General features: G+C 37.9%; 1 protein-coding gene and 1 non-coding gene across 2 annotated transcripts in view; both read right to left on the bottom strand.

Moving 5' to 3' along the window:
- The window catches only part of LOC140143634 (ankyrin repeat domain-containing protein 17-like), a 64,977-nt gene extending 38,498 nt beyond the window's left edge, over positions 1–26,479 (bottom strand). Inside the window, 2 exon segments of the mRNA XM_072165449.1 lie at positions 8,508–8,655; positions 26,141–26,479. Coding sequence (XP_072021550.1) covers positions 8,508–8,655; positions 26,141–26,326 — 334 coding nt within the window. The 5' untranslated portion in view covers positions 26,327–26,479.
- Positions 26,480–26,935: 456 nt separating this feature from the next.
- Trnat-ugu (transfer RNA threonine (anticodon UGU)) lies at positions 26,936–27,008 on the bottom strand. Its single transcript has one exon. It is a non-coding gene; the product is annotated as a tRNA-Thr (tRNA).
- Positions 27,009–27,360: the final 352 nt, after the last annotated feature.

Below are 27,360 nucleotides of genomic sequence, written 5' to 3' on the forward strand. Positions count from 1 at the left end.
TGTGTCACATTTGCAGCCCTCGAATTAAGGATCTGAAGGGGCACGGCAACTTTTTAGGGCAAGTTGATAATTGCCGTGGATTTTCATTGAAAAGGCAAGGCAGCACGGCAATTTGTAATATTTCAAAAGGGCATCAAGGCAACTGTTAACAATTTGAGAAGGGCACCAAGGCAATTTTTCAAAAGCGAATAGATGCATTACCGTCAGCTGAATTCAACACCAAAGTAAAATTCGACTCTCAACTTTACACTAAAACTAACCTGATTGCTTAAAAAACCTGCTTTATAATACAGTTTAATTTACTTAAATTTTGAGATCCCTAGTTCTGAGCTGCAAAACTGACTCGAAATGTAGCGATGAAACAGCTGTAACTTTGGTAATAATATTGATCAAATTCGCCGGGATAAAAACTATTTCGTGCAAGTGCAAAACATATCTAGAGATGGGCTCACATGTACAAGATAAGACGATACTGGAAGGGTATCGCCATCGGTTTGCAATGGGAAGTCAATGTTTGATAATCGAGAGAACAATTGATTTGCCCAGCGCTCAGATTTTGTTCACAACACGAGGTCGAGGAAGCTATAGTTACTAACAGCGTTTCTGATTGGTCGATAGTACGTTGAAGGTATTTCTCTGACCAATCGAGAAAATGAAGTCAGATTTCTAGTAACCAGATAATGTATAAGCCGATGTGATTGGCTGAATATGTAAGCTTACGTAGGGGTAATGAATATTAATTCACAACAAACTACTGTGTATACTGTGATTGATAGCTGGGTTACGATGCTCAAAATAGCGATCGTGTTCAAGATTTTCGATTTAATTTTCCACAATTTTGCTGGGATTTAACCAGTACTTGTTAATGATTTTATAATGAAGGGGCAGGGCTGGCGGCTAGGGCACCCACGGCAACTTCATTTAGGGCACGACAAGTGACTGCCGTCGTAAAGGACATATTTTGAGGGCATTGCGGCAATGGGGTGGGCACCCACGGCAATATGCCGTCGGTGCCGTGGGTTAATTCGAGGGCTGCACATTTGCAGATGATCTTATTAATACCCCTTTGACTGGTTCAAAATTGGACACAATATTCATTTTGGCCAATCGGCAGGTAGTTCTTATGGGGTTAAAACTATAGGCCTACATTGTCTTCTTCTTCTGCTTCTGCTTAGATACCCCAACACTACAATTGCAACCAGATTAGGAGGAAACTTAACCCTAAAGTTAAAACCTCAGCTGCAGTCTGGTTTTACCATCTTGTTTAGTCAACTACTTTTGAATCTTTTCCACATGAGAGTTTATTACATACATGTACCACTTGCTTCCAAAAACTATCAAAATGTCACACATTTCTTTCTTTCGTTGCACCTGAATCCAAACTGTTTGATATCTACATTCAATATGCAGCCTATACTTGCCATAGCTAATGAATGCACACACCTCATATGTAGGGCTTGGGTCATCCGTTCACTACACATAATGAATGCATAGTCATACAACAATCGCAATTGTTCCCTTTTGCATGGGCAGATTATGCTCTGCAATGACCATCCAACCATATATTTGATTAAAATAGCAGGACGGATACACCTTACCACTTTATTTTTTAATTTTTAAATGCTGTTTTTTATGTCTTCAATTTCACTTCATTTGTGCCTCGTTAGAATGGCCTACATTATAATAATGGGCATGACAGGCAGATTTGTCAATACAGTATGTGAAAGACGATAGATTTGCCTGGATAGCCTAGCTAACTCATCCGACATACAACCAGGCCAGCCACTTAGCACACGAAAGATTACAATTGAACCGTCTCCGAGAGTCTGAGTATGGTTTCACATATTGAACGGTATACAATTTGGGTCAACTCCATGGCTTTGTACCGGTACGATACTGATATACATTGTAGGGTCTATTACATCATTCTTAAATTCTGTTGGAGTAAACAGGCTTAAATAAACCAAATACTTAAACAAACCAAATACTGCATGAAGCTTCAAAATGATCAAATACATTGCTACAATTCCATTTTAGTATACGTATGTACTTTTGGTTGTATGGTCATTTTCACGGTGAAGGGGGTAACTTTGGATTTTTAACACTTTGATCCGTAGTGGTCTAATAAAGCTATGATTTTTGGCCACATTTTAATAGTCATCTAGTTAGCAGCAGTGGCGTAACTACCGGGGGGCAGGGAGGGGCAACGTGCCCCGGGCGCTACCCTTCGGGGGGGGTGCCAAATTGACCAATTCAGCATCGATTCTGCGCCCTCCAGCGATGAAGGTCAAAATTTTCGCACGATTTCAGCACAAAATCAATTGAAATAACATTTTAAGACCGATTTTCAACTTCTAGTAACCACAATTAATTAGTGGTAGGCCTTATTTATCCAAAATTTTGCGCGCTCAGCGCGCAATTGTTTCAAGAATGGGGAAGTGGGAGGCGCTACAACACTGCCCGCGTCTAAGATATTCTCGGGTGTGGGGGTAGGGGCGGCAATTTGGTTTCTTGCCCCGGGCGCTACCAACCCTAGTTACGCCACTGGTTAGCAGCTACCTTGGGTAGCATAATCATCTTTGGGAGTTACTGCGTCAGTTTTGCAGGCTAAAATGTCCATAAATGGTCATGTTTTTTTAAACTGGGACCCTAAAAAAGGTGGTGCTGTCACATTTTGCTAAATCATTTTGTCTTCTTATTCCTATATTTTTGCTAAAATTCATCATGAACAAATGGTTTTGGTCTTATTTTGAAGATAAATTATTAATCTAATGAATTAATAACAAATATAATTAAACAAATGTAGTAATTAATTACAACAGCTTAATTAAGTTAATTAGTCAGGGGTGGTGCCGGAAGTGGAGGAGCTCTGTGTAATTCCAATGGGAAGTTGGTGTTCATTAATAAAATTTATGCACTTTGTTGCCTAGTAGAAGTGAAAATGCATTTGCATAATGTTAATCTTATTTTTTAACTTTCTATAACTATAATTGCCTAGTTAATCTTAATAAACTTAGTACCGGTAATTAAGGATTTAATAAGCTTTTAATTAATGAAGTGGAATGTGGGTCATGCAATAAAATGGGCTTTAAATTTTGCATGCATATGAAATAAATTTCAATATTGTTTTATATTTGAAATATAAAATAAATCTTCTCAAAGGAGATTATTAATTACAGTCAAAGGATTTAATCTGATGACATATTGATCTCTGGTTATTGTTAAAAGTTTATTGATGTAGGCTATTTGTGCATGTATATGCCTACGTGTACATGTACCTTTGTTACTAATTATTCACTGTATATTGATTTTTGGAACACCCTATACTTTAATTGGATATTTAAATTTGATATTATAGCAATTCTTTAAACTATATTGAATATATTTTCCAAATTTAATGGCACTTAGGGAAATTTTACATAAATTAAAAAATTTAAAATACAACTTTTTTCACACCCTGTATAACACAATGGGCTTAACAAATATAGTGCAAACTATATATTTAATGAAAGGACTAACTGTGTACATTGCAAATATCAAGTTCATTTTCCAATTTAATATACTATGTAGAAATATTGAAGTGGTAAAGAAATTAAATTTTTCTGTATTTTCAATGGAATCACCCTGTATATTTTTTTGGTATTTCCTGTATATCCACTCAAACTTTACAGATTTGCAATCATGACAATATATGCTTTCTAAAAATGTATACTTTTACTAGTTTGGGTGAAAAGTTTTTGAAATATAATCAGAAATACAAAAAGGAGTTCATTTTGACAAATTGCAAGATGTGACACAATTGGGTCCCACCTCAAAAACATGACCAAATATGACCTTTTTGATATGTACTACAAAATTAGTAACATTTTTGTAAAGCCCTGTGTTTTCTTCAGTTAGTTCATGGATAATTTTTCTTATGCTGAAAATGTAGTCATATGCTCAGTAAAAACTGCCACATCAGTTTTAATTGTGAACAGTCCTGTATTTTTGAGAACCGGACTTCGATATTTGTCGTTTCGGAGGCTTAATTTTCCATTAACAATTGTTAACAAACTTTGTGGGTATAGCTTTGGTTCATAATTCTTTGTTATTTCTTCATTTCTACTTGATTCATAACATTATTTTTTTCAATTTTTTGCTTGCTTCAACCAAAATTATCTCTTCTACCCTTAAATGCTCATTTTACATGCATACAGCTAAAAACAATTATTTCACATGCATTACAGCTAAAAAAATCCCCAAAACGCACAAATCTGGGTCAGTTGGGACTATAGAACTGTAAATTGTACTTAGAATCCAATTTTAGAATGCACTTTAAAAAAAATAGATATACATGAAAACTGATATACATCTATAGGCCCTACTGTTATCAGCTTGTAACCTGGCACACATTTGTACCAATGTAAAATGGTAAAATCCCATCTTACTGAGAAGAATATGGAAAGAATGAGGTATCACTATCAAATGTATTTTGGCTACATATTAATTTCACAAATATTTCCAATGAAACCCACATACATTGCACTTGCACACTATATTAAAGCATTTTTTTGCTACACAAAATCCCCAATTATACTTTGTAACTAACAAATATGTATACATGTTCTCTTAAGCAGCAAATTAACTTTATGAATTTTATTTAATAGTTTCACCGTTTTATGACCTCTGCAAATAAGTAAATTAACCTCAATTTTATTTTGCAAATTGAGACCATTGTGGAAGTTGCCAAAATGAACAATTGATATATGTCCTTGCAGTTTCCTATACTTACAACATACTGGGGAAAGTGACTAAAATTTTGCATAATTTATACCAAAAAAAAAACCAGCAGTTTTCAGAGGACTTGAACCACAAGCTAACATTTCACTAATCTCTGATAGCATACAATTTCTGATGGCATGGTAAACAATTTTGAAATTGTCTGAATTTCCATTGTCTTTGTATAGTAATATACTATGAGTAGATAGATCAAAGGTCACTGATTCAACAAATGTATCATGTATTATATGGCCACAAAACCAGGAATTTGGTTACATTTCAAAATAGGTTTCTTATTCATAAATATCAGATTTTTCAAATTCTGTTTTCTATATTATTTTGAGGCCTACCAATCAAATAATCTGTTTTGCTCCAGCAGTTTTGATATGAGATGCCAAAATATAACAATATCTCACAGGATACTACTATACACTTCTGATGTGGTTACCACAATTCACCACATTTTGTTCATATAAACTAAACTGATCAGTGATCACAAGTGTTAAATTTGACCCGTGTAGAGGAAAAATATGAACTTTCTTTTGATACCAAATACTCAGTTTTGATGCGAAAAATCGGGAAATGAAGCTGTCTATCTGGTCACACACCATCTTAAAATAAGGGGACATGTTTGTCCCATGCATAGAAATAGTTGTGTCTGACTCAGGTCATTTTCATGAATGTTGTTTTAGGTAAAATGCATGTAGCAAAGCAATCGTCCTGGTTCAATCACAAAGCAGTTGAATGCCCAGTTCAGTATTCAGCCAATGAAAGCAGGCCATATAAAATTCCTGTTTGCTTTGGATCGCTTCAGATTCAATCAAATTTGGATCAAGAACATTTTACAATTGTAAACATCTGCAAGGAAAATATTGTACCGAATATAGCAGTGTAATGTATGATACATATAAATACATACACATTGATCAATGTACAACTGGGCTATTCCAAATGAAAGTCATACTCCCTCTATGGAGGACATGACCTTTAATCTTCCACACAAGGACTGTGAAATTCAAATGGGGTTACCTGAATGGGTGACTCCATTTGAAATCTACACCCCCTGTGTGGGAGATTAAGATCATGTCTTCTATAGGGGTGCATGGATTTCAACTGGAATAGCCCATTATGCAAACATGAGATGTCCAAGGTCACAATTGAACATCCTGTAATCAGACACACAATTGTGATTTTCTTCCCTAAATTATAATTTTCAATTTAATTTCTTGCCGATTGTGTGTGTACAAATCTGGATGTTAATATGCTGCTGTAAACACCCTCACTGGGGGCAGAGTGGACACAACTGCTGTTTTTGATGTGATGGGTCTCATACATACTGCATATCTGCATGCATTGTGTAGAGAAATTATCCAAAATATTACTATTTTAAATTATTTTTTTTACAGGAAGCTGCAACTGAAAAAGGAAAAACACTAGTTATTTTGGTCTTTTCCTCTAAATATAATACAATAATAGCATCTATATCATTTGGATCTGTTCTGTACAACAGATTGTAAGTTTGAGATGAAATCAACCAATCTTAAATCTGAGCAGATATACATTTAATCATGTCTTAGTTTTATACCGGTACTTGAAATTATTTTACCCCTTTATATTTTTGCTGCTTGTGTTTCATTATTGCAGCTACTTTTACATGAACATGTAACCATTTTTGTGCTAAATACAGTTAAAAACCCTTAAAAACTAAGCAAACAAATTATACACACAAACTGAAACAATGTTTTTCCCTTTCTCCCGGAGGGGGGGAAGACCAGCGCATTTACACTTGCTGGTCAGGAAAGAATATGGAATCAAGGCAAAACCAGGTACATTGCCTTTTGAAATTTGCAAGAGAGCATTAAATAGCTCTTCTGGAGCCTTCAAGGAGAGCTGTTTAGAGCATTTACAATAGAATATAAGGAGAGAATGGTCAAATATACTATGATGAGCTCATAATAGGCGAGAATTATTCGGTTTTTGTTACTACACGAGACAACAAAGACCCAACTTTCGCCCGCGTAAACTCACAAAAACGTGCATCAGTCACACAATTTGCAAAGCGCAGTTCGTGTAAGTGCTGCGCACAGCTGTATGTACACCATTCTTTATCAATCCATAATGTTATAAGGCCCGCCTGTTACGAGCTAATCAGAGTATAAGGAGAGCTAAAAAAATCACTCTCCTATATCAGATTTAAGGCGAGTAGTAGAGTAATTGCTCTCACTCTCCTCAAAAGGCAGTCCCAGCAAAACCATTAGAAATTTCAAAAGCCATGTGAAATGAGTAGTGATATAAAAGCACTACAAAGACACACTGCCCTCTAGAGAACTCATGTTACAAATGACCAATTGATATAGATCTCAAAAAAAATGTTTGTGTTTTAACACAGAGGAACATTTCAACTTGATTTCTACATTCTATTGTTTACATGATTCACAACTATTTTGTGGGGTGTTTAAAATTCCCATCAGTTCTTTGGTGCACAAAAGCACAAATTTATTGCACCAAAGATGTGTCCTCCATAATAAACAGTAACCCATGGATGTGTTCTTTTCATTACAATGTTATGTCCAGTATAATTTCACTGCAAGTAATTTTTTTATTTATTTTTCCAATTTTAATGTTCTTCTTTCCAGGAGCCATATTATGTACTAACTGCCACTAGTGATAGCATACTTGGCGCTTGGCTTGTTTTGGTTTTCAACTTGGTCCTCTAACTCTACCTTAAAATCTACCTCTAACCATACCTTACCCTGGCCAACTTACTCTAACCCTAAAACTTGAAACAACCCTAATTCTGCTCCCTATTATATAACCTTACTTTGACTGCTAACACTTTCATTGTAACTAAGGCTGTGGACAAATTACGAGAAGAGGGTACAATGTACGACCTAGCTGTTTGGCACTGTTTGAGCCTGTCAAATATTGAGAAAAAAGAGAGGCGATCCCAAGGCTTGATATAACTTGGACCATTTTTGCCTCATGAAAGATTTTTCTCGGTAGGAGAAAAGTGCTCAAAACTTTTGTTTCGATATATATTATTGGCCTTAACTGAAGAACCGAGAGACCTAGATGGAAATATAAATGCGATCATTGCGATTACTGGCTTACTTGACTCATTTCCTTTGAGCTCAAAGATTTATAACTAAGAAGTACACTGTAGTTTGTTTTATGGCCAAAACTGGGAAAACTCCTGCCATCCCTCTCGTCTATTGGGGCATCCATACATGTAGGACAAAAGAGTAAACATGTACTGTAGTAATAGTATACAAGTAAATAACAAAACAAATACTGTATGTGCCATAGGCGTAGATCCGGGGATAAATTCCCCAATACTTTGCCAGGGAGGATGCTCCATACAATCATCCCTCCCCAATGTTGATACCTGAATATAGGCTTCTGACCAAATTAACCTCATATTTGCCCATTTTAGTCCCAAAAGTGCAAATTTTCGGCGCATTTATTCCGCTTTTTGCACCGTATTTCATCAGTTTAGCTTCAAAATAGCACAAATGTTCGCGCATTTCGCACGCATTTGTACCATAAACTTATTCTGTCGCCAAAAGGTGCTGGATTCACTATACTTCAAGTATTTTTTTCCAACCCCATCCACCCCCCAATGTCAAAAAGAAATCTATGCCACTGGTATGCCCTCCAAATGTCATGCTCAAACAGACTCACAGGACTATGCCTGTGTGCCAAAAACAAAAAGGTTTTACCATTCTCATTGACATCAATATTACCCTTACCAGCAGCTTCAAAGAGGGCTTCTAATGTTTCAGGATCGACTGCCCTCAAGTCCGGGTTTCCGGCGTTATCAAATTGTAGTAACTTAGATGCGGTGTCTAATATTGGAGCTCCTTCGAGCTCTTCTTGGTCTAGAATGAAGGATTCAACCTGCAATGGGAAAAATAGGATACAGACGACAAAGGTTTAGTGTGTGTTATCCAAAAGATATACATGTAATAGTACAAGTAGATGTAATGCCACTTGTTTGTACAAATGACTGAGACCTGTACAATAACAACTTCAACAGGAGACATAGACTGAATTTATACTTAATCACTTTTGCAGAAAAACGAATCGCATGCATGCTGCGGGTTTATTTTTGTTTTCAGAGTGTTGAGCTGATCGAATGGTAACACATCACTTTGCAAAAAGGGATATCGCTTTTACGAGAAGAAAAAACTGTCTACCACTACCAGCGGATTTATTATTTTGCTAATTAATTTATTTTTAATCATCAACATTCGGAAGTGAAAAATTGAACAAATTATCAACATCAATGGATGTATAAATTAGTGGTATTTTGAATATTTTAATTGTCTGCAAATGTGATCACCATTATTGGTATACATATTTTGTGATATTATGCAAAAGCAATGCATCATAAAAATAAGTGATTGCCCATCGCTTTTCAAAACGGTAAAATCAGCAATTCAAGTGTAAAAATGAGTGTAAATTCAGCTATAACTTTAAAAGGACTCAAATGCATTTTTATTGTTTTGTTAGCCCTTGCCTTTTTAAAAGCTGTGTTCACTCCTTACTTTTGTCGGGAGTAAATCGTCGGAAGTACACCCGGCGGAACTTGGTCGGCGCCAAGTTGCTAGGAGTAGTCGTAGGCACTGCCAGGAGTAGCAGCATTGTGAACGATGGTCAGCTTAAGTTCCACCAAGAGTACATCCGACAATTCACTCCTGACAAAATTTAGGAGTGGTACGGTAAGCTACATGTAATCTCTACCTGGCGCCTGGAGTACATGTATGTTTTACCTTTTTTGGGTCGGAACTAAGAAATTACATTTCATGTGGTTGATCACAGAAACACCGAAGTGATAGCTGATGTTTACGCCATGGAACTGGGCGCCGGCATAGTGCAAGAAGTACGGTAGGCTAGGAGTGGACACGCTGTAGGAGGAGTAGGGAAAATATTTGTGGAATATTATTCAATGTTACGCCGGGTTAACTCAAAATGTGAACACAACTTAACAAAGAGAAATGTGTGGAACGTCATATGATCCAAGGTTGGAACTTGGACACAAGTCCCAGGTTGCAGGTCAAAATCTGTTTTTGTCTTCATTTGACGTGCAATCATATTCACTCACACACACATCCCCCAACACACCTCCACCTACCACCCCCTACACACACACCCCCACACAACATAAACACAAGCACCTAAACACACACTTGCATACTGTCTTCAGACTTTCCATCCATCCACTCATTCATTCATTGGGTCTTATGACCTTTCTACTAATTCAATTTGACAAGGAGACTTTCAATGCAATGACATTGCATAATTGGTAAGGCAGTCAGGCATCCTCAGTGACAGCACTTTCCTTAGCTGCTGCAAATTGCAATTCAATAATTCTGACACTCACTGCTGACAAAGATGAGCTACACATTGATTACATTGTTTTCACCATTGATTTATAAATTGCCATTCACAAATTATCATCTTAGAAAATTTCAATCACTCTTCCTTAAAAGCTTAGTAGCAAATTAAAAATTTTGAACAATGTGAAGTGATCAGAATATTAAGGAAATATATTGCATGCACACTACAACAGAATACTGTTTCAGCCAGACAGTATTTCATACAATGCATGTCAGAAGATTTGCAGGTATCTGTGCATGGGGAGATGTATGTTGGGAGTGGATGTGTGTCTGTGGTTGTGTTTTCATGCAAACTTACAAGGGGGTGGGTCAATGAGCGACTACATCAAAAGCAGAAAAAACTGTGAAGAGCTAGCATAAACAGGTGAAACTTTGATGAAAGGTCCTATGTACATGCAGGACCTTAAATACATTGTACTTAGTACAAAACAGGTGTACAGAACTTCTACAGAAGTGAGAAACATTTGATGCATTTTTAACCTACTCACTCCCTAACAAAACTATTGAGTTTGTTCCTCACCAATTGAGTCTTTCCTGAACTTCAACCATAACAACAACATTCTTTCTCCAATGTATGGTACTAACCAGGCCCGTCGGAACCGCTACGGCCAGTACAGCCATGGCCGTACCACTTTTCAGCCTAAAAAAATTTTTAAAAGAAAAAGGAGAGAGAGAGAGAAAAGAAAGAAAGAGAAAAGAAAGAAAGAAGTATGCATGCACCAAATCGCTAATTGAGTTCAGAAATGCAAAATGTCCTAAGCAAAGGGACGCTGCCCCTTCAACACCCTGGACTCCCCCTGTGGTCGACTAACTTTACAGCAGACACGGTTTAGGGGGCGGACTCTCCTCCAACAAAAAAGAGGAAATGAAGAGAAAGAAGAAAAAAGCTTTAAAAAAGGAGTGAAAAAGTCAAATTGAGTAGGTCCCGTGCCTAAAAAACGCACAGTCGGGTCGAACGGCAGTAGCCCCTATCATGATAATATAGGCATGCAATTATTTTAAGCATTGCTTGAAGGCGTGTCATCGTACAAAAAGCATGTGAAAATTACTGGGGCCGCCGATATGCAGGGCCCCATTTTGTCACCAAAGTCACTAGACGACAATAATAGGGAAAACTTGTCCGGAAAGGCTTCATGGACGGGCCACGCCGTCATTCACAAAATTTTCAGCTTTTTCAAACTAAAATTGTACATACTAATAGGCCTAGTGCCAAAATGGTCCACCAAATCGCTTCCATTAGGTCTTCATTTTGCAAAATTTCCAACTTCTGAGGGGGGAGCACCCATGTTTAAAACAATAATTTATAGGCCTACAACAATAGGGAAACCAAAGGCTTCATGACCAGTCATTTCACAAATTTTCGGCTTTTTCAAACTAAAATTGTACAATACATAGGCCTACTATAGTAGTGACAAATTATTGGTCCACCAAATCGCTTAAAGTAAGTCTTCATTTTGCAAAATTCCAAATTCTGAGGGGGGGGCATCCCCCTTCAGACACCCCTTGCATAGTGCATAAACAACTAAAACAAGTGGTCATTTTCGCTCCTGCTTCCAACATTTGCCAATTTATGTTTAAAACAATTTATAGGCCTAAAACAATAGGGAAACGAAAGGCTCCATGGCCCCTCATTTCACAAATTTTCAGCTTTTTCAAACTAAAATTTTACACACTAATAGTGACAAAATGGTCCACCAAATCGCTTCAATTAGGTCTTCATTTTGCAAAAGTTTCTTATTTCTGAGGGGCCAAGAGGGGAAGCAGTCCTGGATCTACCGTTGAAATCGGATCAATTATAAATATGATAACTTTATAACTTCGGTGATTTTTGAATGGCTGATTTTACATTTTATTTTATTTTTTTGAGGTGCGACTTACGAATTATATCATGTATACTGCATATTGGTAACATGTTTTATGGTTGATCATTTTATTTTGAATGTCGTAGTTTTTAAGTTTAGTCCAATTAACTTACCGTTGAAATTGTGCTTTTCATTTTCAAAAGTGCTGGGGCTTCCCCCTGAACCCCCATGAGGTGCTCTCCCCCTTCAAACCCCGCTGGGGGGTTCACCCCCAGACCCCCAAAGTGGGCCGTACCACTTTTAATTTGCTTCCGACGGGCCTGGTACTAACATAATATGCTTGGCAGTATTACTACATTTCCTTCAGTTGTGGGAAAATAGCAGCCACCACTTCATGTTCACTTGACACAAGATGAGTGAACTCACCACATAGGGCTTGAGATTTATACATGAATGCGATGCAGCATTAGCAGTGGTGGGAAATGTATAGAAAGGGTTCAAGCAATGGGTACTAAGATTATGATTCATGCATTGGTGTAAATCCCACTTGCCCTTCAGGGTCAATGAACATTACAACCTATTATTTTTGCGAGCTTCAAAAATATTCACAATCTACTATGTAAAAGTGTGAATGTTTGTACAGTCAACACTCAACAGTCCAACTTCTTGCGATTATCTGGCTTGATGGGACATAAGTGAACAATCTGGATTGAATGTCTAAAAAGTGTTGAAATGAAATTATGAAAATAAGAAATTATTTTATAATGGATATTGAAAAGATCTATGGATATAGTGCTGTAGTTTAGGCCTACACTAAAAACTTAAAAGAGATTTCATTTTTAAACAATGAAATGTAACTTTATCTACTAAGCATAATTAATCATGGAAGTCAAACTAGACATTTTCCTGATTGCTAAATTTCAGTGATTATTATTTCTTGGGGAGCCAAAAACATATTTCAACCATGCTATTATGACCTACATGTAAACATACTATTGGACATGTTGAAACTAATGAAAATTCAATGAGTTCCGTTCCATGCTGTGTTTCAACCACATACAATGTTGTATTGCAAATTATACCTGAGCCACAACTCTTTTGTAAATTCCCATAGACTACATGTTAACATGAGACTTTTATAAATAGTATTGTAGTAACAATGGATTGAATGTGAGCATTGTCATGTTCACAGTGTTGCCATGTGCAAGAAATACTACACAATTGGCTTCTTTCAACAACCTTTTAAATTTTAATGTATTTTGGGTAATGTGGGATCACACACAAGAATCACAATAATATGATATAGCAGGGTCTGACTGGATCTCCAATTCCAATCTCTTTTATCTATATAATAATACTGGTAGTCTGTCTGTCTGTGACTCTGTCTGTCTGACCGCCTATTTTCTCGGAGACTAGGGGTGCATACGTTCCTCAAACTTGGTGGGTGGGTGCAGCTTGACCTGACCCAAAACAAGTTTGTATTGGTTAGTGGGTCAAGGTCACCCAAGGTCATCCAGGGTCAAATTAGTAAAAACTGTTTTTCTCAGGGACTGGGGGTCGCCCGGTCCTCAAACTTGACGGGTGGGTGCGTCTTGACCCGGGACAGAACAAGTTTGTATTGGTTAGTGGGTCAAGGTCACCAGAGGTCATCTAAGGGTCAAATTAGTAAAACTGTCATATGGGCATGCAACTTAGTGGGTAGGTGCATCTTGACCTAAGACGGAACAAGTTTGTATTGGTTAGTGGGTCAAGGTCACCCAGGGGGCATCTGAGGTCAAATTAGTAAAAACTGTTTTCCGCCTATTTTCTCGGAGACTAGGGGTAGCACGTTCCTCAAACTTGGTGGGTGGGTGCATCTGGACCTCAGACAGAACAAGTTTGTTTCGGTTAGTGGGCCAACATCACCCGAGGTCATTTAGGGGTCATCTGAGGTCAAATTAGTAAAAACTGTTGTATGGGCATGAAACTTGGTGGGTACAGTCAACTTTTAGAGTCAAATTTTTGGACGGTCATTTTGGGGTCATCCAAGGTCATATCACTACAAACTGTCATGTGGGCATGAAACGTGGTGGGTACAGTCAACATTTAGAGCCAAATTTTGGAAGGTCATTTCAAGGTCACAAGGGGTCATCTGATTATCTGTAATGTCATTCCAATTATTTAAATTTGTAGCAACAGTTCTTATGATGGATACAGTAGGTCTAGTATACAAATATTTTTGAACTACTGTATTCAATATGTGACTCCTCGCCACCAGGGTTCCCGTTAAGGTTTTAAAAATGTGCGTCCGTAATGACGCAAGTTTGCTGACGAGGTTGCAAAAACTTGCGTCCAGACAGATTTTTGTGCGTCCATCTGAAATTCACGATTATGACGATACACACGTACCACGGGTCTACACCTCATCAAATGTTGATTGTTAAAAAAAATAAAAGTGCATTTTCGCTGTGATATTCCATCTCCATTCGCTACGATAATTTGTCTCATTTCTGTGTCAGTTTTGGGCCGCAACGTGGTCAAAAACAGGTGCAAAAACATGAGCAAAGTCTGTCAATCTTGAGCAATTTTCGTTCAGATTTCACTTCCGCGTTTCTATTTTTAAATTAACGTGCTGTTGATGCTACAAAAACTAAAACACGCGCTGCCACAAATAATACGAAAAAGGGTTATCATTTGGATTTTGTCTTTAAAATTGCTTTTATTCATCGTAACAATAATTAATAAAGGAAACCTAGATTATTTATGAGAAAATAAACTTAAAATATTAAAAATTGAATATTGTCAGGTTGTGATAAATATTTTAAATAAACACCGCACATTAGCGGCACGTGCTTGCTTGTAAACAAATCACTCGGGACTTCCCCAGGCCATGTGATCAAACAGCTGTACAGCGATCGCTCGAAAGCATGCAAAAAAGTGCACGATTTTCTGACGTTGCATTTACAAATATTGCAGAATTTACTTCAATTCTCAGCAGGTGGGTCAAAATTTTGGGGCTTTTATTATCTTAAAAATATAAAAGAATAAAAATTTCTTATTTTTATCATCAATTAATGATAAAATTTCGAAGTTTTGTCTGCGTCCAAATGCATGTGACATGGACGCAAAATACTTGATTAGCCATGTGAATTTGCGTCCAAATTTGTAAAATACGCGTCTGGACGCAATGACGCACACTAACGGGAAGCCTGCTCGCCACAACTGAGCCCGGATGTCGCCAGTGCCACTATTGAGATATGCTCCATCGAACTTAACAATAAACAATAGGAAAGAAAGGATTTATTGACTGTTTTATTGATTTTTCACTACTTAAATGTCAAGTACTATAGACATGATATACATCATTTTAAAGCTAATTTCAAGCAGAATATTTTGGTTGAATATCTCAAAAATGATGATTGGCGTACATCCGGCTCAGTTGTGGCGAGGAGTCACATATTTCAAAGAATCATGGATATAAATTAATGCATATATATCTATGTACATGTGCAACGTAAGTTGACACACTGTTCCATGTTGTCAGTTCATCCCATTATATACGCTGTCGAAGTTACGTAATAAATCGGATTAACTACCATAGTAATAGGTGAAAACAATTTTGAATATATCGCGCTGCACTACAAGCAGATTGAACTCATCACCTGTGGATGTCTGCAATCGTAGATTGAATACAATACCGGTCTTTTCAAAGCTACAGGTGCGATTTTCAGCATGACATGGTTCAATGCAGAGGTACCGCGTGAACGTACCAGTGCAGCGTGGTATATTCAAAAATTGTTTTCACTTATTGCTATGGTAGTTAATCCGATTATTACATAACTTCGCCAGCGTATTTTGGCGATGCCCAAACAAAAAAGGTCAAAGAACTTGCAGTTACAATACTGACTACAATTTCAATCTGAATTCTGAAGCATGCTTTTATATGTATGTAGGCCTACAGGTTTACAGTACTTTCAGGAAGTCACCTGTGGTTTTAAGAAACATACACACATGAGCATGGCCAAGTATGTATGCCACATGTGGTACCAGAGTTATAAGCCATCTAGCATTTCATAATATTGAAAACTGATAACAGTTGACTTTCAATTACAATGTACTAGGAAATGAACTCAAGTTCAAAGGATTTTAATTCATCTGTGTACAGACTGTATTTCCAAACTGTAATGTCAATTGGGTTGATTACTTCTTTTCAAGCTTTATTTTTTGCTAAACACTCTGAGTTCAGCTATTGTATTATTAGGAGACATAATTTCAGTAATTCAGATGTCATAACTCATAAGGCATTTGTTAGTAAAAGCTGATTTACCTAGTATTACTTTGGACCTACTGAATCCAAAACTGGCGAGCAAGCATTATTTTGAGTTTGAGTATGTGACCCCCAAAATGACCCCATGTAGAGTTATACAGGTTTCAAAAATAAAACATTTTTTTAATGTTTTTAAAAACAAATAATTTTTTCATCATAAAAAGAGCAACAAAAAATAGGAGGGGATGCTTGGGACTTCCTGAAAGTACTGTTATTATTATTATTATTTATTCTTTCTTTATTGAGGGTTATACTGCTTCAGTGACAAGCACTGCTTTTCAAGCAGGCCCTCACTGTAATTTTTCAATGAAAAAATGGATAAAAACATAACATTTTCCACCATGCCATACCATAAGTGATGATTGCTAAATTCCATGAACAAAACCTATTATGACTCGAAGTTCCATCCACTTCATTGCCCAAGGGGTTGTGCAATAAATATGAGCCGGGGGGGGGGGGGGGGCCTTCTTTGGTATGCGCTTAAGGGGGGGGTTTCGGACCCCACGTTTGTGGTGTGCGCAGCCAGTCTCGTGTGGAAACATCAACTTCAGAGAGTCCCTTGGCTCCATTTGTGGGTCCATGAAGGTGACAAGCTTTGATGATGTGGTCTGCTGTCTGTTCTTCCTTTCCGCACTCACAAAGTGGGCTTTGGGTGAGGCCCCATCTATGCATACTGACCCTGAAGCGACTTACTCCTATTTGCAGGCAATTGAGTTTCACCCATGCATGGCATTGCAAATCCAAACCAGGGCTGGATTTCGACGTATCTGGGATATAGCTCTTCAGGGGCGAAGATGACAAATTGCCATATCTGCTGCCATTCATTGCCAGTCCAGTGAGCCAATGTAAATGGGTGCCGCCACTTCAGACGAGGTTGCTGAACGTCTCTGTTGACCACTTTATGGAGAAGATGGCCTGGGTTCAAAGCACGCCAAGTCAGGGCCATGGTCTGTGACTTCCTCCTCAGATCGGCCGGTGGAATACCTGCTAGTACTGGCAGCTGTTCTGCTGGGGTTGGGTGAAGGCAACCACTTATGGTGCGGAGAGAGTTGTTGAAACTTGTGTCCACTAGGTGTGCGTGGGCACTCCTACTCCATACAGGTATGCATTATTCGGCAGGGGCATAAACCAAAGGCAGGGTAGCAGTGCGTAGAGTGGAAACGCTGGCTCCACAAACCTGTTCCTGACAGGCGTCGAATAAGTGCTCCCCGTGCTGTGACTTTGTCGCGGAGGCCTGCCAGGTGTTGTCGGTAGATAGCGATCTGTCACGTTTCACTCCAAGGTAGGTAGGGGTAGCTTGACCATGATGTTTAGCTCCCGCTTAGCTTCCTTGTTGTTCAGGTGGAAAGCTGCTGAAACTGTTTTCCCTTCACTGAGCTTCAGGCGCCATTTCCTCAGGTATGTTGATAGGGTATCCATGTATTGCTGAGGACCTTCTCGATGTTTGACCATTTCCTGTGCGTTGCCAGGATGGCTATGTCATCTGCGTAGCCTTACTTCTTTGATGTTGTCTCAGGCAGGTCATGGAAGTAGATGTTGAATAGCAAAGGAGCTGAGGAACCCCGTTGTTAAGGCCAGTGTAATGGGAGAGAACATGGACCTTTTCGAGCATCATTATTTCTGAATTGTATGTCAAAAGTATATAAAACTATACATTTTTGGAAAGGAAATGAGTCAAGGAATCCCATGGTGACGTCAGATTTGTTCAAAAGTTTTTGAAAAAATCACAAAAATTCACTTTTTTACTCCAATTTTTTTGTGACAACTTAGAAAAAAATCTGTTTGTAGTAAAAAAAATTCAGTTAGCTTTTCATAAAGAAGAGACATGAACTTAGGGAAGGTTTTTTTATTTTTTTGAAATTCGTCTCTTTTTTTAAATATTGAAAAAAAAACATGTGAAAAAAGCAATTTTGTCACTCTATTAAGTTAAAAATTGTACAGAATGGTGTATATTTTTGTTTAAAACAAATATTTTGAAAAAATGAGAAAACCTGGCTTTGAACTCTAAACGAAAGTTTTACCTTTTGCTTGCATATTTTTCGAAGTTATCTTGTCACAAAAATCGTGCAATATTGTAAAAAGTGAACTCTGAGAAATCGATGTTTTAGTAAAAAAATGTCAAAATTATGCACAAAACGTCCTTATATTTTAAAACGGTAAGACTTTCACGCTTGTAAAAGCTGTATCTGGTGCATGGTCTAAATATGCATCTTTTTGCACCAATAAATCTATAATGTCTGCTTTCAGTGCGCCAAAATTCAAAATAATTAAAAAATCTAAGTGGCATTTTGACTGCAAATTTTTGTTTTGTTTACACCACATTTGCTGGCGTGAACAACAAACCGAATGCGCCTAGACTGCGTTGGACATACGCGCGAGAGTTGCGCCACACGCTAAGCGAATCGCCAGCGTAATCAAAATATTTCGCATTTGCATTTCTGACTCATTATTTCCGCCAATTTACTAAGCTGTCTTGAGCCATGTGACTTTTTAGAGTTGAAAAGAGTGAAACAAATCAAGGGAAAAATACGAGTAAATATTAGCAAGTTGTATTTTATCAGTTTCAAGTGAAAGAACACATCTTAGTGTTGATAAATATCAAGAAATCTCAAATTCGGGCGTGAACGAATGTGTCTTCCATTACTGTGGCCTTAAGATGGAGAAGTCTGCTTTGCTGTCTGTCACTGTTCTTCAGTACGAAGCTCCGGTTTGAGATTAGGTTCAGAATATAATGAACCATGTGTCTCTCCGGTATCATGCGAAGTAGCTTTGCAGTGAATCCCCTGTGCCATACGGTGTCATAGGCAGCAGGTAAACAGGGATTGAGTTTTAAATGCGTCGAGAAAAGCGATTCGCCACGCGCCTGCGCCTGAAAATACGCCGAGGGTGCGATTTTTCGCACACCTAAAAAAAAAAAAAGTTTTTTTTTTTTTTTTTTTTTTTGTTTTTTTTTGGATTTAGAATGTCCCTGGAACTTAAGAATGTCCCTGGAAATATTTTAAAATTAAAAAAAAAAAAATTACAAAAAGATTTAAAAAAATTATAAATTCATGTTCAAAATAGGCAAATTTATAATTGATGTTCACATTACAACCTATTTGTGAAGTAAAGAAGCATACAAAACAAATGCATTTTAAAATCATTCATAGATTATTATGTGAACATAAGTTACAAATTTGCCCATTTTAAACAAGAATTTATAATTTTTAAATCTTTTGTAATTTTTTTTTTTTTTTAATTTATAAAAAAATCCAGGGACATTCTAAAGTTCCAGGGACATTCTAAGGACATTCTAAATCCAAAACAAAAAAAAAACCTTAAAAAAAAATTAATTAATTACAAATGACACTAGCAATAAGTCCAAAGTCCAGGGACATCTATGCAGTATACACCATTCATTACCCCAGAGCTTAACCATGGCCAGTTAAAAAAGGACATGTATGTTGTCACAAAATTTTGCTAAGTTTTAGCTGAAAATGAAATCATAGTCATACACCAGTTTTGAAAAAAGCACACCTTGGTTTATTTAGGTGTGCGATTTGCAGCACACCTAAAAGCACACCTCGGGTTATCCAGGCGTGCGATTTACAGCACACCTGTCACATTGCAAAACTCAATGCCTGGGTAAATCCACAAAGACAGCCCTGCCTTCTCCTGGTTCTAAAATGTATCTTCAATGTCCTGCGTAAGGAGGGTCACTTGATCCGCAGTTGACTTACCCTGGCGGAAGCCAGCTTGCTCATGGGGCAGCTGAGGGTCAATGATGGGGTTGACCTGTGCATGGATTAGATGCTCAAGAAGTTTGTGGAACTTTTAATATACCGGGGTACTGGTATGCAAATTTTCCTGCTCGCTACACTTGCAATTGCCAATAAATATGGACCCTACATGTATTTATGTACATCCATATCAAAAGCGATGCACTTATCACTGCTTCGTGTGTCTCATTTCACATAATAGGTAGAAATGTACATGTTGTAGGCTTAGAAAGAAAATGCAATCATACTTTTCATGCTGTGAATCTTGCTTTTCACGCTTTTAAAAACTGTTTCTGTGCTGCATGTACATGCAAAATTCAACAACCATTATCATTGTAAAAGCTTACATTTGACTTGATTTTCCAGCCTGAGTTTGCAAAACAGTCCATTTTCTGGCACATCTAAACAACATTGCAAGTGATATTCTTTATTTAATACACAAATCATTCAGTAATATTGACCTTGTAAGTTATAAGCCGATTTTAAAGTGATTTATAATGAATAAATACTTGTATTTTTGGCCAGTCCGGCATCAGATCGACTCATGCAAAGCATTAATAAAATTAAGTCCACAGAGGGCAGTATTTTTGTATTAAATTTTTTCTATTTATAAAATTGTGGGTGTTTTTTCACTAAGCCTAATCCTGAATAAATGCCAGACTCATCTCATCTCAAGCAGAGGTCACAGGGGTAGAAATAAGGGACCATTTCCTGATAGCCATCCGGGCTATCTAGCCATTTTTTCTGATAGCCCTGAAGGAAATTCAATAGCCCTGAAAAAAGACATTGTTTTTGCGCAATTCAAACCAATCGTTTGTTCAAATATTCAGTTATTAGTGAGTAACCCTTACCCCCATAATCAGGGGTAGCACTAGGTTTTAAAACCAGGGGTTCTCAGAACCCCTGAAAGTGTTAAAAATATGCGCTCAAATCCTAAAATGAAGGGTTCTTAATCTCGAATCTGTCAAGTATTACCGTTTTAATTAATTGGTATCAGATTTTGTGATTTTGGTTACAATGATGTGTTACCGGTATAGATTCATGGTATGAATAGTTAGCCCGGCAAAAATTGTGATCTCGCTTTTCACGCCACTATTCTCGCCTGTATAAACCAACTATCTCGCTTTTTAAGAAACTTCCCAAGCAGTTTACTTACTATAAAAGTGTTGCTTTATGCCATAAAAGTTCGCGAATTCCACAAAATGCAGTGAACTTCGGCAAAGTGCAGAATTCAACACCATTGGCACCACATGGAACCCATGCATTTCTCAATAAAAAATGACATTTCATTGCAAATGAGTTCAAGTTTTGGCCAAATATTATGATATCTATTGAATTACTGGAGTATGATGACTATAAAACATAATTCAAGGGCAACTTTTTGTCACTTTTTTCTTCTACGGCCGATCATTGTGTCGTATTTCACCGATGGCATATCTCCACACACCACCCACAAAGCATTTCTTTCCGATCCCTAGAATTAGAAAATTTTCCAACTCATGTACGTGTCATCATTCAGCACTGCAATAACTTAGCAGCAGTGGTTCTAGACAATATCGCAATCTGTGTAATTATGCCGGAGGAGTGTATTTTATTTCTATTTTTAAATTATGTTACAATGCTACGGTGACGTCACTTCAACAAATGTCGTTACATTGCATTTTATGTTACATAATTTCTGGACAGGCCGTAAATATTGGAGATCGAAGCTTTTATTTTTCTTTCACATGTTTTCATTTTTCTGCCCGCATGAAAACCCCTGTAGCCCGACGGGCTACATGGAGATAAAACCCAATAGCCCGACAGAAAACCTAATAGCCATGGCTATCGGGCTATCGCTTATTTCGACCCCTGAGGTCACTTCAAATCATCCAAAGTCACATGGTTAAGGAATGTTCTCTGTATTCCTAAACCATGTGACTTGGGGATGATTTAAAGTGACCTCCACTTAACCGATATGATTGGAGCTTTTACCTCTAATCCACTGCCAATCCGATGCCCAATGTTTTTTCTTTGCATCGGCCGATACTGCACAAACTCTAGTGAAAGTACTCCTTTTTTCCCGACATGATGACATTCAAAACCTGTCATAATTGGTGTTTGTATTGCTTTTTCCTTACAAGAATTACAAGAAATTTATGTAAAAGGTTGTTTTTACAGAAGCTTTACGTCCCTACATAGGACCAGGATCCTGTGACCAGCCTAACCTGTAATGGAACTAACACACATCAAGATGTTCCAGCATTGCAAGTCCTGCCCTGCAGATCCATGACAAAGGGTTTGCTTGGTATACTAACTAAGGGGTGATGGCTTGGCATGTTGGTTTCAACACCTTATACCAAAAGTTCCTGGTATGCAAGAAGGGAGTAGCCACTACTGTTACACTGTGATTCCCTGATGTCAAAAGTTGCTGCACTGTAGCGGGAGGGTTCCCGGGACCAAAGCGTTCAACCCACCACTGCCTGTCCCAAGTCAGGGGCTGTGCAGCAGAATGTTAGATTGACGGAACAGGATTTATAAGATCTCTACCTGGGCTTGATACAGCAAACAACAACTTGCTTTATCTGTAGACGTCCTAAAAAAACGTCAATTACAGATCAAGCCAGGAAGCAGCCACTCCACTGTCTCCACGGCTATGGAATTTCACTCTTAACCTTGGCCACGGACAGGAGCTTTAAAGCTCCCGTGGTTTCAGAGCTCCCACGGTTAAGGCACAGGTCTTGACTTTGTAAACCTGAGGTCCTGGGTTCTATTCCAAGAAGGATCACTTTTTCTGCTCGTCTCCTTTCTAATTTCTGATGGCAAACTGGGTGAAAAATTATGTTTATTTATTCTTTTCTTTTAGACTACCCGAGCTTTATAAGATTAAAATTACAAATTTATGAAGTTTTAACTTTTGCATCAAAGTTTAAGTTTAAGATAAGCTATATAAACATACCGTATTTCACAAATAAGCATGCAGGCGTTGCCGTTATTTTCCCAAGGGGGGGCAGGCGTTTATTCAAGGTCAATTTTAGAACGATAATTCCCGTTAAAATCATTAGGTAAACTAAAAACACACGCTAAAATGACGAACTATGAACTAGAAACACTGACTTCTGGCTCACTTCCGGGTTTCTGATCCAGATTTTCGCCAATTATTGACGCTATTATCCAGTGTCCGATTTACAAATTTTTTCCTACCTGCACTGGTGCATGTAGCCCAAAATTTCTACATGCACAGCAAAAAGTGTGCATGCACCAAAATTAAAGCAAACATAAAATCACATTGAATCACGATCATTGTCAGTTAAGCTTGTAATAATATTCCCGGCTCCACTGTCATTGTCATTTTTATGCCGATCACTCGCCGATTTCTTAGCCAAAACACTGGATGCTGTGGCTTCATCTGTTCTAGAACTAGTCGCCCGACGAGGTGCACGATTTCCAGAATGATGCAAGTGTTTTTGAGCTATTTCCTTTTGCTGGACATTATTATGATTATTTTCCGTGACGTAAACAAATATTTCCCACGGTTTAAATTCGGTTCTTTTTTTTTTCAATGAAATGAAAATGACAGTTTCTACATGTGCGAGGGTATCAGGAATTGGTGGATGACGTCACATTTTACGCTAGCCCCTCTAAGGGAAGTCATAGTCTCGGACCAGACTGTATGTGGCTATCTCGAATGTTCGTTAGGATCGACAAGTATCAGACCGACGCAAACTGGCTGTGTAGGAGACTAGGGAAGTCAATGAAAAAAAGTGACAGTTCTCACGTGATAGGGGTATCGGGAATTGTCAATTGCGCGATTTGCGCCAGCCCTTCTAATGAAGTCAGGATATTGCGCTAAAAATAGATTGGGTTTTTCCAAATCTGACTGTTTGTTTACTTTTGTATATTGCCTTGTCATACATGCACGCGTGCAGGCAGGTAGTGAAAAGCTGCATGCACAGAGGGAATGTTACATGCACTGGTGCAGGTATGCAGGTGGTAAATCGAACACTGCTATTATCGACCATGTGCGCAACTTGGTAAGCTTACTAAAGAAGATAGCATGGAAATATCGGCATTTTTGAAACATCTTGGTTGAAAAAAGTGGTGGGGGCGTTTATTTGAGGGGGGGAGGGACTACTTGACGAAATACGGTATCGTTTATTTTGAAACATATTTTCGAGCCCTAATGGTGTATATGATGTACAATGCCCGGGGTACTATACCTGTGGATTTTCTGAATATGCGCAAGGGCAGATGAAGTAACCCAGATTGAAATGCTATGTACATACATGTATTCTTGTATGGAAAATTCCCTCAGACTTTGTAAACTCCTACAGGCCCACTCCACATACATTGTATAATTAGCCTTTTTGACAAATGGCAGACAGAATAGGCATTATTTCACTTGAGTAAAAATCTTAACTCACTTATGGGACTTGTCGTAACTCGCCGACGGGACTTGCTGTTTAAATTTTACTTGCCGACGGGACTTGCCGTAAAAAATCCTAACTCGCCAGCAAGACTTGACATTACAATGACGTAAAAATCGTAACTAGGCGGTGGGACTTGCTGTAAAAACCTTAACTCGCCGGCAGGACTTGCCGTATTCTCAGCAGGGTTCACTCTTTAATCTCTGCAGAGGGTAACAAAATCTAACTTGCCATTCTAACTCGCCTTTCATCTAACGCTTTTCATTTTTAACTCGCCATTTACCTGTCCCCACTAAGTTGGACATGGGCAACTACACTCATCAAACAACAACATCATTTTTGCAAAACCAAGGCAGTGATGGTCATCATCAGCAAATCAACAATTGATGTCAATCTTTCATGAATGATCAATACCGGTAAGCAATTGTCAAATTAATGGTGATGCATATGAATGGGGATGGCGCCGATGACACTCTATGAAAACTGAAAACAGAAGTTTTATTAGAAGCGTAGGCCTACAGTCAGTGGATCACTTTTCTGCAAAAGCGATCCAGTTAACTTTGATTGAGACGTCTAGCCACAAGTTTGCTCACCGAAAGCTTCACATTCGAGCCTTTGAGGCAAGAGACCATTGCATTCAAAATCTAGTCAGATTTGCTGAAGCATGACACCATGTAAAGCAATGGAAGTTCATAAAGTAAACACAACCAATCACAATGAGCAATCACATCGAAAATGTTACTAAAATTACACTTCCTTCAACAAAATTTTAGGTTGTTCAAAACTCCGAGATATACAGTTGACTCATCGAAATAACTTTCATTCAAATTTCAACATTAACAGAATCATGGAATAAATTACATCCGTTGCAAAACAATATCAACGCTGTCCAACCAAACAACGATAGCAACATATACTTACTCTAGCATTGAATGTGTACCGGTAGTTATCGTGTGTAAATACAAAGCTGGAGATCTTGATTGATCTCGAGTAAAGTTATTAACTGTATCACTCAGGCATTTCTGATTTCAGCTAAGTTATGATACCCCTGTTCATACATCAAGTGCTATATAACGGCGCGCGTGATTGGTCGAGAGCCACACATAAACATTAAACAACGTTCATGCCTGGCTACTTCAGCATGACGATTTCGGTACAGAAAAAAACCGCAGGAAAATCATGTTTTTAAAAATACATTATTTTTTGTTATTATTTGATGAAAAACAATCACTGAATGTTTGGGAATGTATGAACGGGGTTCATTCATTGCGGGCATGATCGTTGTTTATGCCCTCAATTCTAATTCTATGAATGAACCCCTAATTCACATGCATCATGTGCATGTTGTTCATGATGTCTTGACATGCTTGATGATGTTCATTTGGATGTGGGAACACGTCACCGGGGCTAATTGTGGAGCAGTACATCAGCATCAGTGGCAGTGCAGTACCACTGCGCCTGCATGATACTGCATTGCCATGACTGAGTGAGTGCCAGCCCTGGTGCCAGTCATTCACATGTTCAACAATCAACATGTTCTTTTCATGCGTTCCAACATGTTCAACTTCATTTACTACAACACACGTTCATTGCACAGAAGTCACAACAAATCGTACTGTGTTTTCATTCCATTTTGACGCTTTTCTCCCCACAAATCTACATCAGCTAACCACGGAATATATAAGAATACTTTCATCATCATGTAACTTACTTCAGATACTTCTCCTTCTTCACTTCCAGACAATTCTGCCATCAAATCTTGTTGGATTGAAGCTAGCAGCTGCGCTTTTTCTAACGTTTTCAATGCAGAGGCTGCGACAGGGTGAACTTTAGGAGTCTCGTTAAATTTGCCTTCCTGGTTGATGCCTTCGGTCCTTTTCTGCCCACCATCCTGCATTTTCTGATAACCTACTTACATTTGAAGTCTTTGGGGAAATTTAAAGCGCAATATAGTGAAAACTAACGGGGAAAATCGTGTATCTTTGGAATCAGCTGTATCTCATACGTCGCCCGCCAGTGTAGCAGTCGGCCATTTCTATATTGTTGCCCGGATGTAGAATTCGCGATTTGATGATCGTTTATCGAACTATTGCCAAATACCGATATAATGTGCACTGATCGATGCATTGGCTGTAATCGATATGACATGAAAAATCCTTGTTTTTATGCTTCAAATTAATTGTACAGACCGAATGACTATGAAAATACAGCGAGCAGAGTATGTACGTAAAGAAAGACCAACATGTAGAATATTCTGACGACATGTTAAGGGTGTTAATTTGGTGTGAATCTGGATTTATGATTTGGCCTTATCGATAAATCCAAAGCACGTGATCCACATTACACACGTGTTTGATAACTCAATAGGAAATCAAAACATTGGTAAAATAAATGCACAAGTACTGAAATTGTGGAAAAAAGTAGACTTGGCTGTCGCCAAAAGGTGCAAAAAAGACATACATAAAATATCTTTCACAAATGATGAAGATAGAGTAGGAAAAAGAATAGCCCCCTGAGAGATTTGAACTCTCGACCCCTGGTTTACAAGACCAGTGCTCTAACCACTGAGCTAAGGAGGCGATTGATGTCGGAATGAAATTTTGATATAACTTATAGTAAATTACTTTATTTTAATCAGTCAGAATCATTATTTTAAAACTAAAACTGTTTAAAATATTTCTGTAGCTTACAAGCAAATATGAAATCATTCATTCTAATCAATCGCAACGAAATTATTTTCAAACGATAACATGATCATCGTAAAATATATGGAATACTTTTTTGGAAACGGTATCAAATATCCGGTTATTGTGTAGTAGAGCAGACAATGACAAAAATTTTGTACATTGTGATAGAGTTGTAAATCCCAGAAAGCCCTACCCCTCTGTGATATTGATATTATCAAAGCATGTATAGGGGAGTGCCCAAGTG

The sequence above is a fragment of the Amphiura filiformis genome, unplaced genomic scaffold (assembly GCF_039555335.1).
Source record: "Amphiura filiformis unplaced genomic scaffold, Afil_fr2py scaffold_25, whole genome shotgun sequence".
NCBI classification, from domain to species: domain Eukaryota; kingdom Metazoa; phylum Echinodermata; class Ophiuroidea; order Amphilepidida; family Amphiuridae; genus Amphiura; species Amphiura filiformis.